General features: G+C 58.2%; 1 protein-coding gene and 1 non-coding gene across 5 annotated transcripts; one reads left to right on the top strand and one right to left on the bottom strand.

Moving 5' to 3' along the window:
- Positions 1 to 1,427: 1,427 nt before the first annotated feature.
- Positions 1,428 to 5,050, bottom strand: LOC117648569 (CCR4-NOT transcription complex subunit 7). 4 transcript variants are annotated; one of them, XR_004587911.1, is made up of 9 exons: positions 4,903 to 5,050; positions 4,083 to 4,176; positions 3,846 to 3,991; positions 3,567 to 3,763; positions 3,325 to 3,486; positions 3,100 to 3,214; positions 2,859 to 2,999; positions 2,593 to 2,776; positions 1,428 to 1,719 (listed from the first exon to the last, which is right to left on the bottom strand). XR_004587911.1 is itself a non-coding variant. In XM_034391108.1 (8 exons), exons 2-8 carry the CDS (start codon positions 4,096 to 4,098, stop codon positions 2,651 to 2,653), a joined length of 903 nt encoding a protein of 300 aa, XP_034246999.1. In that variant the 5' UTR covers positions 4,099 to 4,176; positions 4,903 to 5,050; the 3' UTR covers positions 1,851 to 2,650. The 4 variants fall into 4 exon arrangements, 3 of the variants coding, with proteins under 3 accessions (XP_034246999.1, XP_034247001.1, XP_034247000.1); XM_034391108.1 differs by lacking the exon at positions 1,428 to 1,719 and having other exon boundaries at positions 1,851 to 2,776; XM_034391110.1 differs by lacking the exons at positions 1,428 to 1,719; positions 4,903 to 5,050 and adding an exon at positions 4,816 to 4,835 and having other exon boundaries at positions 1,851 to 2,776.
- A 5,433-nt stretch (positions 5,051 to 10,483) lies between these two features.
- On the top strand, positions 10,484 to 10,555 carry Trnaw-cca. The gene has a single exon. It is a non-coding gene; the product is annotated as a tRNA-Trp (tRNA).
- Positions 10,556 to 15,905: the final 5,350 nt, after the last annotated feature.

Genomic DNA, 15,905 nt, shown 5'->3' with positions numbered 1-15,905 from the left:
GGCGTGCTCCCCAAGTCGTCGTCGCCGCTGCCGGACTCCATCGAAGACTGGCCGCTGCCCGACGACCGCCTGTTCAAGGACGAGGAGCCCCAGCTGCTGGCGGGCCGGCCCGCCGCGGCCGCCTTGGCCGCCACGCCCAGGACGCCGACGTCCGGCCCGCCGGGGTCGTCGGCGCCGCCGCAGCCGGTGTCGCACCGGCCGGTGCCCGACGAGGACGGCCTGTACCCGGAGGAGATCGCCTCCCTGCGCGCGCTGGGGCTGCGCCCGCTCGACCTGGAGGCCATCGGCATCAACCTGGGGTCCGCGTCCGCGCCCGGCGGCGGCGGCGGCGTGCTCGCGCTGCTGCCCACGGACGCCCTGGCCGCGGTGCGGCAGGCCCACGCCGCGCAGAAGAAGACCCACAAGCAGGTTAGCGCCGCGAGGGTAGGCAACCGGCCGGCTGCTCTAGACACAGCTGCGTGGCGGGCTTGCCTACGGGCGATTGCTAGGCGCTTGGCGCTTGGCGGCGCGGCGGCCATTCTCAGGCTGTGCTCTCCTGCCCGCAGATGCGGACGCTGGCGTGGCACTGCGCGCCGCACCTCGCCCTCAAGCTGCCCGAGGAGTCGCCCCTCACCTTCTCCAGGGCGCTGCCCGTGTCCTCCAGGATGCGGGCGAGGGGCCTGGACGTCTCGGACCCGGCCCGCCTGGTGCAGGCCAAGCTGGGCCGCCTGGGCGCCGCGGCGCGACGGAGAACGTCTCCGAGGACGTCGCCGCGGACGTCGCCGCACCCCACGGCGTCCACGTCGACGCACACGGCGGGGGCGGGCCGCGCGGGCAGCGCGTCTTCGGGGAGGTCCGGCAGGCGGAGCAGTGTCGGGGAGAAGGCGAGCGGGACAAGCGGCCCCCGCAGCCTTCTCAACACTTAGACCCGAGACGCTGGGAGGCAAATCTCACCTCACGCCTCTTCATTTTTATCAAAAGATATTTTTTTAAAAATGCCTTTGTACGACCTAACGGTTTTTCCTGTTTTCATTGCCTTTTTTGAAACTACTCTATGTCTTGATAGTTTGTTGTGTTTGACTGAATTGGTTAGCCCAAACAAAAATGTGTACTAATGTGACTAACACTTTTCTTTTAGCAGTGTGAGTAAGATCTTAGTGAGATGGTATGTGTGCAAGCTGGATATGAGTGGACACTTATACTTGTATCAGTTGCTGCAAGATCTGTATTCTCACAGAGACCAAATGGTAACAAAAAAAATTGAATACACAAAAGCTATAGTCACAAAGAGCTTACAAAATTCATTTCTTAGAGGAAAGTTTTATACAACAATTTTTTTCATGCCGGTTTATGTACAAAGTTACTTAATAAAATATAGAAAGATGCAAGTGATAACCAGCAATGTGTTTTTGACTGTTGCCGTGTCAATCAGAATGTAAGAGAAAATATTTTTTCTGTTACAGAGGCCTGCATTGCAAGCATACTTTTTTTATTTAATTTTTCAATTTTTTGTAAAAACTCTTGCATATTTTAAAATCACAGTCATAACATAACCAGTTTGGAATAAACTAGTTAAAAGGAGTTTTGTTTTAAAAGAAGAAAAGTTTACATTAGAGGATGAAATCTTGCAGTTTTCTGCCCACAGATGTTGATTGTTATGCCAAGTATATGATGGAGCCTCAGTACCGCTGCCTGCAACAGCACTGGTGTCACCATCTTCTTCAGTAACAAACTTTTCTCCTGTGAACAGTCCAGTCAGAGCCCAAGTGTTAGTCAAAGTTTGAGAAGTGCTTTCTTTTTAGTCCCGGTGAATCTAATTTTGAGAATAATGAATGCATTTTGAAAAGGGTTGATAAAGAAAGTGAGCAGTGTAAATATGAGGTGGTTTTAATGATAAAAATGACATGCTTACAGAGGTTAAGTTCTGCACATGTTCTATTGTACAACACAAAAATAGCAATCAACTTTTTTGTTCCTATTTGAAATCAAGGACAAAAAAAGAGGGTCCAAATCATATGAATGGTTGAGGTAATTAGCCATTTACAGCACCAGTGGCACAGTGCTGTACAATCTCTTTACACTTTCAGAAAATAGATGGCAAATCAGAACTTATGACAAAATGACAATGTACAATGATAATGTTCTCTCATGAATATTAAAATGAAAATTTGATAAAGAGATGGTATGAAAGAGAGAGAGAGAGAGATCTCTCGCAAAAAAAGTTCATGGAATGACAGCATTTGTGCCCATGCACAAATATAAAACTGGCTTATATACACTACAGTGAGAATCATAAAAAAATCTGTCCAAGAGGCAATTGCTAAAAAAACAAACAACTGGCCTTTTCACAGATCCCACATCATAGAAACTTCATTGAAAAATGGATGATGTTTACAGTCCTGTGACTAATCAACAGTTCATGACTTCAACAAAAGAAAAACAATGCTAAAACAAGTTAGAGACAATAACCATAAAGTTAATTCATTATAATGTTTGTCTCAATGGATCAAAGTCAGGTTTCTCATAAAATCTGACAAGATCTACAGGGTTGTTGCTTATCACTTGTAGCTTATTCTTTTTTGGTTCTTACACAATGATGAGGAGTTAAATCACCTTTTTGACTTCGTAATAGCCTTGGCTTGAAATCTCCGAAATAGTAACAGGGCTTTCATTACTGAGACCCATTGTGGTTGTCACCATTATCGATGAAACTGTTGCCATTAATGACAAACGTTGTACCAAGGCCATATAGGTGTCCGCAGTATTTGGCATCATCAATGTTGTCCTCGAAAAACATCTAGAAAATAAATAGCAAAGTAACAAAAATGCTAAGAGGGAGGCTCGAAGCTCCTTGCTAGAAGTGAGCTGAAGTAACAAACCTCTCTCATTTTGAAGAAGGCATTCCCCGTTAGCAACGAATCACTCCCCGCTTGGTGCTGAGGGCCCACCCTCATCAACTCCAGTTGGTCAGCCACTTCTTGCAGGCCACCCTTGAGGTTTTTACAGCTCTTCATCAGGTACTAAAATACCAAAAGAAACAAGTCATGCATGAGGCCATGAATTATCAGAGTTCACCTAAGAAAACAAGGACAATGGAAAAAGAGAGAGCAAACTACAAACCTTCACATCATAAATGATTGGGAAGTAAATCCTCAAAAGCTCAAAAAACTCACTTTCTGAATCAGGTAAATTCTGATCAGTGAGTAATTTTAAAAGGTAGCAGAAATCATAACCACTGAAAGATAAAATATAATTAGTAGTATAGTTCAGGATTTTTGTGGACAAGAACGAAAAGGGTTTAGACATCTACAAAAATTGAGGAAATAATAGCAGCACTGCAATTACCTGTGAAATGAAAGCCACTTGATATTGTCCATTAGAACAATACCGGATGTCATAAGAAGCTCTGCAAAATACAGTGGTTCTATACCATCTTCTTCATGTTTCTTGAATTGGATCCCTGAATTAGTGAGAAGTTCAATGCTGTCTTGCGCATACATGTCCTCCCTGCAACAAACCAGAGATCAATAATGACTCCTCCCTGTCTCTCAAATTTGTTGACTCAAGATGAAGGAAAGGACACTTACGATAGATTGAACTTGAAATTGAACTGCCAGGTGGTGTATGGCCCTCTGGGTGTTTTCCCTTGCTCATCCAGGAATGTTAACCCGAGCTGAATAATCCGCAGGAGGTCTACATTACACCGTAACAGTTGGTATTGATAGTCTGCCGTGCTTCTGAATTCTCCTATGGGCCGTGCGACCACCCCGGGGAATTCAGTATCCTAAGACATCAAAATGGGAATATATTGAAGTGCTGCATAAGGCATTCAGTGTATGGGTTCAATTTCCTTCCTATTCACTCACCATGGCTACATAGTTATACTTCTGGACAATTTGCCTTATTGTGCGGAACTCCTTGTCTAGGTTGTGTGCCCACACATCGCAAATGCCACATTCTTCATTGTTCATTGACATATTATTGTGGTGTACATTATTCACTGTAGTGTTGCCTATGAAAAAAAATTTGTGTAGTCAAGATACAACATTAGCTCACAGAAGAAAACAGTTTGTATCTGTCTAACATTCAAACATTCGCCATACCTGTGGCACTGGGCATCTTCGACGCCCACTATCTTGGTGGGAGGGACCCCAGGGCCAGCTGATGGATATCCACGGTAACAATGGTTCTACTGACCTTCATAAACAAACAGAAAGAAATCGGAAATGCATTACGGACGCGATGAATTTCATTTTGAAGAAGTTTTCATTGATAAACTGAACAACAAAGATTACTGGTGACAAAACATAGACTTTAGAGCGCTCCACAGAGGAGAGAAGGCTATGTCGAATACAAAGCAAAGGGATGTCTAGGTGTTGAATGAAACTAAGCAACTGACAGCTTCCTGCATCGATACAGTTCGTAAATCCAAATGTTTTGATTACACTTGCTACTCCACTTAACCTCAAACTCGACAGTGTATACAAGCTCATGACAAATCAGAACATCTGACATACTGGTAGCATTTACCAAATCAACAAGACACCGAGAGCCACGGCTGTAATTCCTGAGGTAAGCAGTTCTTCTGAAAGGAACGGGGGCAAAAAGGCAGACGTTTACAGCGATACACGCCTGAAAATGATATGTTCATCGTTCACCTTGTCTGCAACCTAACCTCCAAAGCAGGAGATGCCATGAGAACGTATCGCTATTCGACGGCCAAAGAATGGCAGGAGTGAAAGGGATTTGGAAATTTTTGGATTTATCAACAAAATTTAGCCGAAAACACTCAGCAATAGGGGTTAAAATGCCAAGGAGAGACGACTGAGAGTTTACCAATATCGACACACTTCTTACAAGTCTTCTGCTAGTTTTTCAGTTGAATAAGTTCAGCTCAACACGTTGGTTTGAAAATTAACTGACCTGTCCCAGGATTGCTGAAGCTTTAAACACAGTAGTTAATAAATCCCAGGGATTATTTAGGTGCCAAATTGTGTTGTGGTACTACGCTCGTACGAACGGCTGTCTTGATTTACCTTTACTACTCTCATTTGTTGGCCATGAGAGACATCCAGATGCGAATTCTATGCCCAGTGTTTCCTCGCGTTTCCGAGTGAAACAATCGGTGATTAAAGTCCTTTATCTCAAAAGGTTTTCAAGGGTTAAAAAAATATTTTCTGCAATAAATCCGTGATTGGATAAATGCATTTCTCAACTTAAATCGAAATTAGTACAGTCGCAAAAAAGGAGGTCCCTGCCCGCGAGTTTTTGAAACACTGCGCGTAACAGTTCAACGTTCAATACCAACCATACGTCCCTCTGAGGTTGACAGCAAACGGAAGGCTGGCCGCTGCCTGTGTGCCTGTACTCGACGACTTTGTCGATGACGTAACTTAGCGACAGTCCCTCGGAAGTAAGTTGGCACTGCTTGCTGCTGATGGCATGAGCTTATTCTCGGCTTGACGTCATGGCGTGGTCATGGCGGGCTCGCTGCCATGGTCATGGGCGTGCCATGGGCGTACCATGGTACCGTAACGACCAACGACATGCGATGCAAAGATTTGCTACAACGAAACGGACTTAGCGAGTACCAACGTGAAGGTGGTTGAGGTAACTATTCCGTTTAGTTTCGGTGGCGCGTCTTACTTGAGTTGCGCTCTTCCTGCGGCGGATCCCTGCGCATCCAAAACTCGAATCCATAAAAAACGTAACACGAGGGAAGTGGACAATCAGCGAAGGGGATTTGTTTGCTTGAGTCCTGCAGGACGTGCAGCAATGACGCAGGGACTTAGGCTCAGACTTTGGCGCGAAGGGGAAGCTCAGACTGCATGACGCGGGGAGGCTGTGACTCTGTCTCACTCACTCTCCGAGCGCTCCGCACTGGTGCGAGGGAGAAGAGCATTCCATCTTCCTCCCCCACCCTCCTCGAAACGTTGCCAAGCGCTGCTAGCTCTTGCCACCCGCCAACTGCAAAGCTAGCACAGAGCCATCCTCCCAGGCAGGCTGGACGGTGGTTGTTTCCCTCCCTCTCCGGCCCCCTTTCTCTCTCCATCTCTCTCGCTCATGACGCGGGGGGAGGAGAAGCGACCGGAGGAGGACCGCTGCATGTCTGTGGCCACGCCGAGCCACGCCGAGCCACGCCGCGAACGGTATGACGGGTATGACGCACGAGGATGCGGTGTGCCTCGGTATGGTGCTGCGGCTAAAGGGGCAACTACACTCCAAAATAAATGCACGCGGGGAGAAAAGGTGCCCGTTGCCACAGATGCGCAGTCCGCCCGCGCGCGGCGGGGTAGGCAGACCCGCAACGCGGCCCGGCCCGGGTGGCTTGCCTACCCCGTCGTCCGCAGGCGCTTCCCGCTCCCCGCCGACCCGGCTGGAGGCACACAGTGGGCCAGAAGTCCGGTGGAGGCGGCCAAAACCCCGGACGCGTTTTGAGCTCCAGAGTCGCTGAATGGGACTCGAACCGACCGTGTGACCCCACCAATGGATTGCTCTCCGAACGAGGAATCCATTGGTGGGGTCTCACGCTCTGGAGCTCAAAACCTTTAGACGCCGGCGCCGGTCTTCCGGAGCACTGTCTGCTGGAGGCTGGTAACTTCGGTCCGGCCGCCCGGCCGAGACCCCCGAGACCCCAAGATCAGGGTCTGCGGGGCGGCGCGCGGCGCGCGGCGCGGCAGAAATAGACGTGGAAATAGCAGCGACGCGCGCGGACCGCGATGACAACAAGCAGCGGACCCTTGCGTGCGCGCGAGAGAGACAGGCGACGAGGGTCAGCGAACGTCCTTGGCTAGAAGGAGCGCGCTGCGCCAAGAGCAGCCAAGAGCCAAAGGACTACTGCACGGCTCCATGCGTCCATACCCCGCGTCGGCTGCACGCCGGGGGTATCGACGCGGGCTGGAGGGACGTCGCCGTGGTTTGGAGCTGCCCCGAGCAGACGCGTTGCTTGGAGACGTCCTTCTTCCTCTTCTGGCCCTTCTTCTTGTTGAGGATGCAAATCCGAGGCGAAAGCGCGTAAGCCAAGCAGTCGGCCTTTATGTTGACATTCCCGCCAAGCGAAGCGACAAGCTGCGCGTCCGTCGTGTGTGTGTGTGTGCATGCGCGTTCTATTCTCGCGGCACCCACTCCACCCACGCAGAGTGTGTGTGCGTGTGCATGGGCGTGTGTTGTGTCACATGCGCCACTGCACTCGTCGGTGCATACGCAGCACGAAACGCGCAGCGCACAGCTCCCAGCTTCCGGGGCTAGGAATACCGATTTGCCAATGGTGGTGAACGACTGGTTTGTCGAGCGAGCCGTTTTCGCGAGGCAGCAGCCTCGTTCCCAGAGTCATTTTCGTCGCCCTAGGACGACGACAGCCTTCTTTTCGGCGTGTGACGTCGCGGCTTTGATCCCGGAGTGCCGCCAAATTGCTCGCCGAGGGGGGCAGTTCGCTGCGGGACATGGAGGCCCTTGTAGACGAGGCCCTTGATGGAGGGGAGGGGGAGCTCGGCTCGCAGGGCTGGCAGGGCTGCGCGGGGTTGGCGCCGCGGAGGTTCAGGTCAGAGCCGCCAGGGAGCGCTGGGGGGCGTCAGAGGGGTTCACGTTCACGGTTGTTGCAGCCGGAGCCGCCCGAGGGTGGCGGCTCAGGGCGCAGGGCGGCGAGGGCGGCGAGGGCGCAGCTAGGGCGCAAGGGCGGCGCGCCGCGGGAGGGGTGGCCGGGCACGAATTGAGGTCGCGCGGCGTGGCGGGGCGTGGCGGGGCGGGGCGGGGCGGGGCGGGGCGAGGGTTAGCCGAGATCACCTCGTCTGGCCGACCTCATCGAGGGCATGGGCTGCTTGCCCTGCTTGCCCTGCTTGCCTGGTGGCGGCCTGGACTGGTTCCGCGCACAGGGCGGTTGGTCTGTCTATGGAGCGGCCTATGAGTGCGAGAGAGAGAGACCTCCCACTGGGAGTCAGTCTACTAGTGGTGGCCTGGTGGTCCAATCCGGGGCCCTGACCTTGGCCAGACCTTGCTCTGCTTGGAGGAGCCCGGCGCTGTGCGCTGTGCAGCATCAGCGGCGCGACAAAGTCGACAAAGTGGCCAAGGACGCGTCGCGACGCGTCGGGAATCCGCCGTCCACGACTCTGGCACTCTGTCTCTTTCTCCGTCTCTCTCTGGTCCACGCGGTGGGGGCGTGGCGCGGGGCGCAAGCCTACAGTGCCTCCACAAAGGCCGGGGAGAAAAAGCCCCGCCATTCGTGGCAGCCTCCAACTGCTGCGGTACGGTAAAGTCAAGATAACCAAAAGTCTGGCTCTTTTTTCCGCCTGGGGGTTCCGAAAAGACGCTCCTGCTTCAATCATTTTTGACAGTGCAGTGCACCGCGTCTTTTCCCCGGCAGTGCCTCGCTGCTCCGTCCCTCTCGCACCCCTTCGGAACATTCCACGAGTGCGAGAGAGACAGACGACCACCTAGAGGGCGGTGTCATTGATTGATCCCGAGTGATTGGCTCTCACTCTCCCTGGCGCCGGCCAGGCGGCCGGCCCGGCGGCCAGCCACGCACCGCCATGGCTGCGTGCGCCAGCCGCTGCCCCAAAGTGACATCCAAGTGACATCCAAGTGACAGCGACGCGTCACTTGGCGAAGGGAAAAGCAAACGCCCGCGGCGTTGATAGCGCGGCTTTGAAGACGGACCAATTTCCGGCTCTGGGGATCGCACATCGCCCCGCGACGCCCCGCGAGCGTGCGAACGGCGTGCGAGTGAGAGCGAGCACTCCAGATTCCAGGCAGTGCAGTGCCTGGTTTCTCGCCGCCCGCGTCTCTCCGTTGCTGAGCGTCTGCTGTCTCTCGTTGGCCCGCTGTCCGTCTGCTCGTTGTCTGTTATGCCTACGCTGTATTCCCCCAGTGTGTCTGCCTGTCTGTCTGTCCGTGCCTGCTGCTCGTCGTGCGGTACCGTCACACGGGAAAGTGTCGCCCCATCTGCTCACCGGACCAAACCCAGCACGCAGTCCACGCGGTACACTGCATGTCGCGCCCCTGTTCGTGCAAGTCGTGTTCCCGCCGGTTCCCGCCCACTCGCGCCGAGTCTGTCCGGCCGGGGTCGGCGCACCGACCAGTTTTCCAGTGGCTCCACTTCCAGCGACTCCAGTCGGCCAACTCGAATCCAAGCTCAAGTTGACGGCCAAGGCCAGGGCCATGGCAGAGGGCGTTTTCTGTGGGATTCTACTTTCCACGTTTTTTGGGCTTTGGATTCGGGTCGCGCCGACAACAAGCCCCCTTAGCCCCTTTGGTACAGTGGCGTCGACGACCTCGCGGCAAGGACGCAGCGAGGCACTTCGGCAAGGTCATCTACCCCTCCTCCTATCTCCTGCCTCGCTCTCCCCGCAAGGTCACCTACCCCCGGCCTACCCGTCTCTCTTGCACTCGCACGGCGCCCCGCCCCGCCTTGAGGCCAGCGCCCCGCCAAGCCCCGGCCGGGGCCGCCAGGGCCTCGGCCGGCCGGGCCCCGAAGGGGGCACAAAGCACTCCGCGGCGGCGGGGCGGGGCGGGGCGGGGCGGGGCGTGGCGGCGGGAGGAACGAACTCGCGGAGTACCACAGCGCGTCGCGGCGTGCCCGCGCCATCGTACGGAAATCGCGGACCTTTATGGCGCTCTGTCTGTCTGCCCGTTCGTCCGTCCGTCCGTCCGAGCGCAAGGCGGCCATGACAGCAGTGAGCCGATTCCAAGCGTCGCTGTACGGCGCGCCGCACGGGTGCGAGAGAGACAGAGCGACGACAATGACTCTCTGCAGGGCGGTGCCAATCGCGCGGTGACGTCACAGACAGCCAACCAGCCAGCACTGCACCGCGGAAGAGTATTGACTGGGGCGTCGCCGGCGTCGCTGACTCCCCTGCTTTGCGTTCGTGCGTGCCGTCTGGCCTCATACACTGTCAGGGGCTCGCAGCACACCGGGAAAAAGGCTTTGTTGTGGAGATCGACTCTGACAAACGGACGCCGGCAGACGGACAGACACACAGACGGGCAAGCAGACGGACGGCCGGCCGGACGGACGCGCGGTGTGCAAGGCCAAGGCGCCAAGGCAGTGAGGTGGCCGCTCCTCCGCCGCCGCCGTGGCCTGCGCTACGCGGTGCTGCGCGGTCGTACTCGGCGCTACGTCGCGCTAGGCCCCGCTGAGGCCATTGCTCCCAAGGCCTCGCCGCGGCCCGGGTTCGAATCCCCCCGCGCGAACCTGCGCCGAAAAACAGTGAGCGGGGCGGTGCAGGGCCCCCGAGGGGTCGGCGACCGCGGGCAGCGCGGCAGCACGGCCGCAGCGCCGCCCAACAGGCTGACGGCACAGAGGGCCTTCCCCGCGTCGCGCCGCGCCGAGCCGCGCCGAGCCGCGCCGCGCTAATTCGAGAGCCCCAAGTGCTTCGGCTCGGCTCGGCTCGGCTCGGCTCGGCTCGGCTCGGTATCTAGGCCTAACGGCTGTGTGCTCGGCTCGGCCCCCCCATCGCCGACGTCATGCCCCTGACACTACAACGGTCACGGACGCGCCGCAGGACGGAGGGACTCCGTGGCGCAACGGTAGCGCGTCTGACTCCAGATCAGAAGGTTGCGTGTTCAAATCACGTCGGGGTCACGATCCGGTTTATTTTTTGTTTTACTGCCGTCTTTGAAGCGCGTCCTTGGCTGCGACTGTGACGCGAGTCACGTCGCCTGGCTTCGTTTCGCATTTTTTACCGGACTCGGAGTGAAGCTCACTCCAGCACAGCTATTTTAAAGCAGACGATTTGCGCTCGAAGGAGCATCCAAATGAGAAGGACTTTGTTGAGGGTTCATTTAAATCCCACTCTTGTGTCTGCAGTGTGCCGGCTGTGCCGGCTGCACCGCTGGCATGCGATGCCGTGCGATGCACATGCTCGCTGCAGCCGCTCTGCGTCGCTCTGCGCCAAGGTCTCTTCCGATGGGGCGTTAGTCTCTGCGGCAGTCGGCGCGTCGCGGCGCGTGCAGCAGCCAGCATTAGCCTGCGCTGCGTTTTGAGCGCGCCGCACGGTGGATTTGCCAGTGGAGGCGGACAAAATCCCAGACGCGTTTTGAGCTCCAGAGTCGCTGAATGGGACTCGAAACGAACGTGTGACCCCACCAATGGATTGCTCTCCGAAAGAGGAATCCATTGGTGGGGTCACACGTTCGGTTCTAGTCCCGTTCAGCGACTCTGGAGCTCAAAAGGCGTCCGGGATTTTGACCGCCTCGGTGGCACACCATAAAGTGGTGGACAGCCCGAACTGCCATACAGCGCACGGCCGCTGCAGCGGCGCCACCGACGCAGTTCAAGTAAACACGTTGCGTCCACTGGGAAAACAGGCAAAGGCGAAAACCATAACAAAAACAAGCCGCGCTGGGAACGTGCGTCTAGGGGGAGCCAGCCACCCTGCACTGTACAGCGTGAGCAGGGCCACGGGCGCCACGGGCGGGCGGACTCACGTGGAGGCTGCCCTTGCCGAGGGGGAGCCAGAGCACTGCAGGCAGTGGCGGAGCATGGCGGAGCGGCTTGACGAAAGCCACAGCGCCAGGTGTCCGCATCCCGCAGCCGCTCGCGACACGAGAGCAGTCCTCGAAATTAACCAAGTCCCGGAACTGAATTATGCCGAACCTGTTTGAACGCCGGCCGCCAACGAGACATCGGTTTCTGAAGGAGTATTTGTCGAGTTGGGAACGCTCTGTTCGCGGGGTGCGGGCGGGCCTGCTCGCCGTGCTGGGTAGGCAGGCCCGCCGCGCTCCACCGCGCCGCTCCCGCACTGGTTGCCTACCGGGCACGGCGTCCTGCCAGGCCCAGGCCCTGCCAGGACAGAGGCTGCTTCCCTTTGCGAAGGCCACGGTGTTAGCTTAGCGCCTGACAGCCGGGAAAGCGGCGCGCCGAGTGTCGCTCTGTCTCTGTCAGGCAGTCGGGCGTCGCATGCCGGTGCGAGAGAGACAGGGCGACCATTCGGTACCCTTCGGGCCTTCGGGCCTTTGGGCCTTCGGGCCTTTGGGCCTTCGGGCCTTCGGCACCGCTCGGCCGAGGCGGGCTTCCCTTCCCGGCCCTTTGCTATGGAAATGGCCGAAAGGCCGAAACCGCAGGCTGGGTCGCCATGGCAACCTGAAACTGGCGGGCTTGGCCTGGGCTTGGCGAGGCGGTGGCGGCGGTGGCGGCTTTTGGCGACGCGGCTGGAAGTCGCCTTCCCCCACCGGCCGGGCCGCCGGGCCGCCACCTTGACAGGGTCGACTTGGTCGACTAGGTACTGTATAGTACACGGCCTGTTGCCTGGCTGCCTGGCCCTGTCTAAGGACGCCGCACTGGCCGGGGCTATTTCGAGTGGCGGTTCAAGTCGGACCGACAGAGACGGGCAGAACCAACTGCCGTGCAGAGCAGTGCGGAGCGCAGCACTAGACAGGGAGAGAGCATGAGGGCAGGGCGGTGAGCGAGAAGGACACCACAGTGCGCCAGAAGACTGCTCGCGGCCAAAACCCAGGGCGCGTTTTGAGCTCCAGTGTCGCTAAATGGAACCAGAACCGAACGTGTGACCCCACCAATGTACTGCTCTCCGAACGAGGAATCCATTGGTAAGGTCACACGCTCGGTTCGAGTCCCATTTAGCGACTCTGGAGCTCGAAACGCGTCTCGAGTTTTGGCCGCCTCCACTGGCCTTCTGGCCCACTGTGCAGCGCGAGGCGGCCTTATCAGTGTGGTTTGACCCAAATCACGGCCAGGAACACCTGATGCGCCGCGCGGTGCGGCCGCGGCGCGGCGTGGCGAGGAGAAGGAGGGCAGGGCTCGCCAGTATTTACCCTGCGGACTGATTCCGGGAGTCGATTTCGTCGCTGTCTCTCTCGCACTCATGGCGCGTCCCCCAGCGTCCCCCTGAGGATACGAGGGGGACAGCGACGGCTCTCGGAGGCAGTCCACTGTCAGCAGGACGTCTTGTTGACGCTGTCCGACGCGCGGCCAGCGTGAGGGCCTCCACGGCGTCCACGATGACGTCCTCGCTGAACCTCGGCGGGTGACGTTTTTGTATGGCGGAAGAATAAAACATTATTTTATCAACATTCACAGTTTGCTCAGCCGTTCTCATTCAAGTTGAATGCGACAGACGCTCTTCGGAATCAGTGTGCCGGCAAGGCGCGGCAAGGCGGCGGCGGGAGATAAGGACCAGGAAAAGTTTCGCGCTGGGGCACCCCAAAAAGTAGGGTCAGGAGGCGTTTTGCTCGTTTTGAGAGAAACTGCTTTTCGGGGAGCTGTTCGTGAGAGACTGGGCCCTACAAACCCAACATTATTTCATGTGCAAATTTTGCAAGGAAAAGGACATGCCTCTGCGGTCGGCCTGCACCCCGGTTCCGAGAGTCATTTTCGCCGCACCTAGACGCCGCGTGAGTGCGAGAGAGACAGAGTGCCCACGTGGCCGCATCGCCGCATCCCGGCGCGCGCTCTGGCTGCCTCTGGCTGCTCTGACGCACGGAGCAGCCCCCCCCCTCCCTCCACGTGCGAACGCGGGCCCTTAGCGACACGTGGCACACTGTAGGGACGCGAAGCGCGAAACGCGACGCGCGAACTCCATCCATCATGCTCCTTTCACCCGCCACTTTCACCGCGCGGCGGCCTTCACCAGCTCCGTCTTCACCAGGTCGTCTGGTCAAACAGTGGCGCAGAGAGCAAGCTGCGCTTTTGCCGCCTTTGCCCCTTTGATCGATACGCCGCGTGTTTAACTAACACCCCCTCGCTTTCCTCAAAACATTCCTTCCCCCTCCCTCCCTCCTTCCCGTGTGCCGTCTAGCAGCTGGGGGTGTATCCCACTTGCCCCGATTTCCGGCTGCAGTGACGATCGATGCCGGGGCACCCCCCCCCCTCCACCCTCGGGGGTGGGGGCGGGATGGCTCGGTGACTCACAGCAGGCCTTCCTGGAAAAGAAGCCCGGCCGGCCGGCCGCCCGGCGCAGCGCAGCAAGGGTGCACGCCGGCCAGGGAAGCCCAGGGAAGCCCGCGCGACACACGCCAGCCAGCCAGCCAGCCAGCCCCCCACTGCGGAGTGGCAAGCAAGCGGCAGTGGATTTGCCAGAAGACCGGCGCAGGCGGCCGAAACACTAGACGCGTTTTGAGCTCCAGAGTCGCAGAACAGGACTCGAACCGAACGTGTGACCCCACCAATGGATTGCTCTCCGAACAGGGATTGGTGGGGCCACACGCACTCTGTCCAGCTTAGCTCTGCTCATGAACCCCCCGCCTCACGCGCGCAGCCACGGCACAGCCACGGCACAGCCCTGCCTCGCCCCTGCCTGAGTTCTCGCCTCTCGGTTTGTAGGTCACCTGCAGGGGTGGCTCTGGCCCCGCTGGCCCCGCTGGCCCCGCAGGCACGGTCGTCCGACCCATCACAGTCCGCATCGCCCGCTCCGCTCCGGGTGAGGTGAGCTCCATCTCTCTCTCCCTCTCTTTCCCCCGCGGCGGAAAACCGCCGGAGTGGAAAACCTCAGAATAAACCGCGGCGCGTTTGGAAGTTTGAAAACACGGACACACTTTGAGCGGAACAAGAGGACGCCGCCGTCGGGCGGGCCAGGCCGTCGGACCGTCTCGTTGGAGATGGGCGTCCCATTCCAGCGGAGGACTCTCGCGGCCCGCCCCGCCCCGCCCCGCCCCGCCACTCGCGGAATGTAGGTCACTGGCTGCACTAGGCCAGGAGGCTAGCCAGACCCACCAGCCCGTAGAGGAGCCGCGCGGAGGGGCCCTCGCCGGGGAAGGGGGAAGGGGGAGGGGCACTGCGGATCGGCGCGTCCTGTCCGCAGAACGAGCGAGACAGAGAGAGACGCTCGCCCGGCCCGGCCGGCCTAAAAGGCAGAGGGGGCGAGGACGGGCGAGGAGGTGTGACATGGCGTGCTGGAGCAGACCGATTCAGTCTCCCTCGCACCTGAACGGACCGCCACGTTCGCGAGAGGGAGAGAGCGAGACAGAGAAAGCGCCGTTCGGATTGGCTCTGCAGAGTGGAGACTGCCTCCTCGAGCGCTCTCGGCTGGACAGGCTGGACCAGAGATGCTCGAGACGGGGACTCATCGCTGGGATGAGAATGAGACCCCAAGTAAAACTTGCAAAATGGCGCTGCCGCCGCCCTGCCGCCCGCGAGGCCGCCTTCGGTGTGTCGGGGGCGGCACAGCAGTGCGGGGGCGGCGCGGGGGCGGGGTGGCGGCTGACCTATATTCCAGTAAGTACGCAGCGGGGGCGGCGTGGGGCGGCTCCAACCCTCCGCCCCTTGGTCTCCTTTGCTCTCTGCAGCGCTCAAACAACGCGCAACATTGCTTGGATCTGGGTCGCGGGGCGGCGCGCGGCGGGGCGGGGCGCTGGGGTTGAACCCGGCCAGATTACATTATGGCCAGCCCCTGCTAGGTAGGCAAGCCGAGGCAAGCGGACAGGCAGGCACCGGGGACGGGCTGTGTGTCCGATCACCCCACGGGGCTAGCGGACGAGACTCCGGTGCACTCCGGTGCGCCCCGGAGAGTTTGTCCGACACCCCCATTATATACACACACGGACACTGAGTGAGAGAACGGCGAGAGAGAGCGCGGCGGAGGGGGTAGCCGCCCCTACTGCCGCCAGTGCAGTAGTACAGGGCCCTATCGACCAGGCGGCCGCGGGGGGCTGTGGGGGCTGTGGGGGCTGGACCCGCTAGCGCTGCCGGCCCGGTGGGGGTGGGTGGAGCCCTCGGTGGAGCCGGCCGGTGCGGCGCGTACTCGCTCGCGCCATGCTCCTCACGTGCTCGCGCCCCTCGCGCCCCTCGCGGGGCCCGCAGGCCGGCAGGCCGTGGGGCCTACACCGCAAAACGACGGTGGCAGTGCAGGCGCTGCGCCACTGTTGCGCGCGGAGCAAGGTGCAGCGCATCCAGCACGGAAACGTGTGACCCCACCAATGGATTCCTCGTTCGGAGAGCAGTCCATTGGTGGGGTCACACGTTCGGTTCGAGTCCCATT

Source organism: Thrips palmi, unplaced genomic scaffold (assembly GCF_012932325.1).
Source record: "Thrips palmi isolate BJ-2018 unplaced genomic scaffold, TpBJ-2018v1 HiC_scaffold_3, whole genome shotgun sequence".
In the NCBI taxonomy this organism is placed as follows: Eukaryota; Metazoa; Arthropoda; class Insecta; order Thysanoptera; family Thripidae; genus Thrips; species Thrips palmi.
This window is presented reverse-complemented; position numbering and strand designations above follow the sequence as displayed.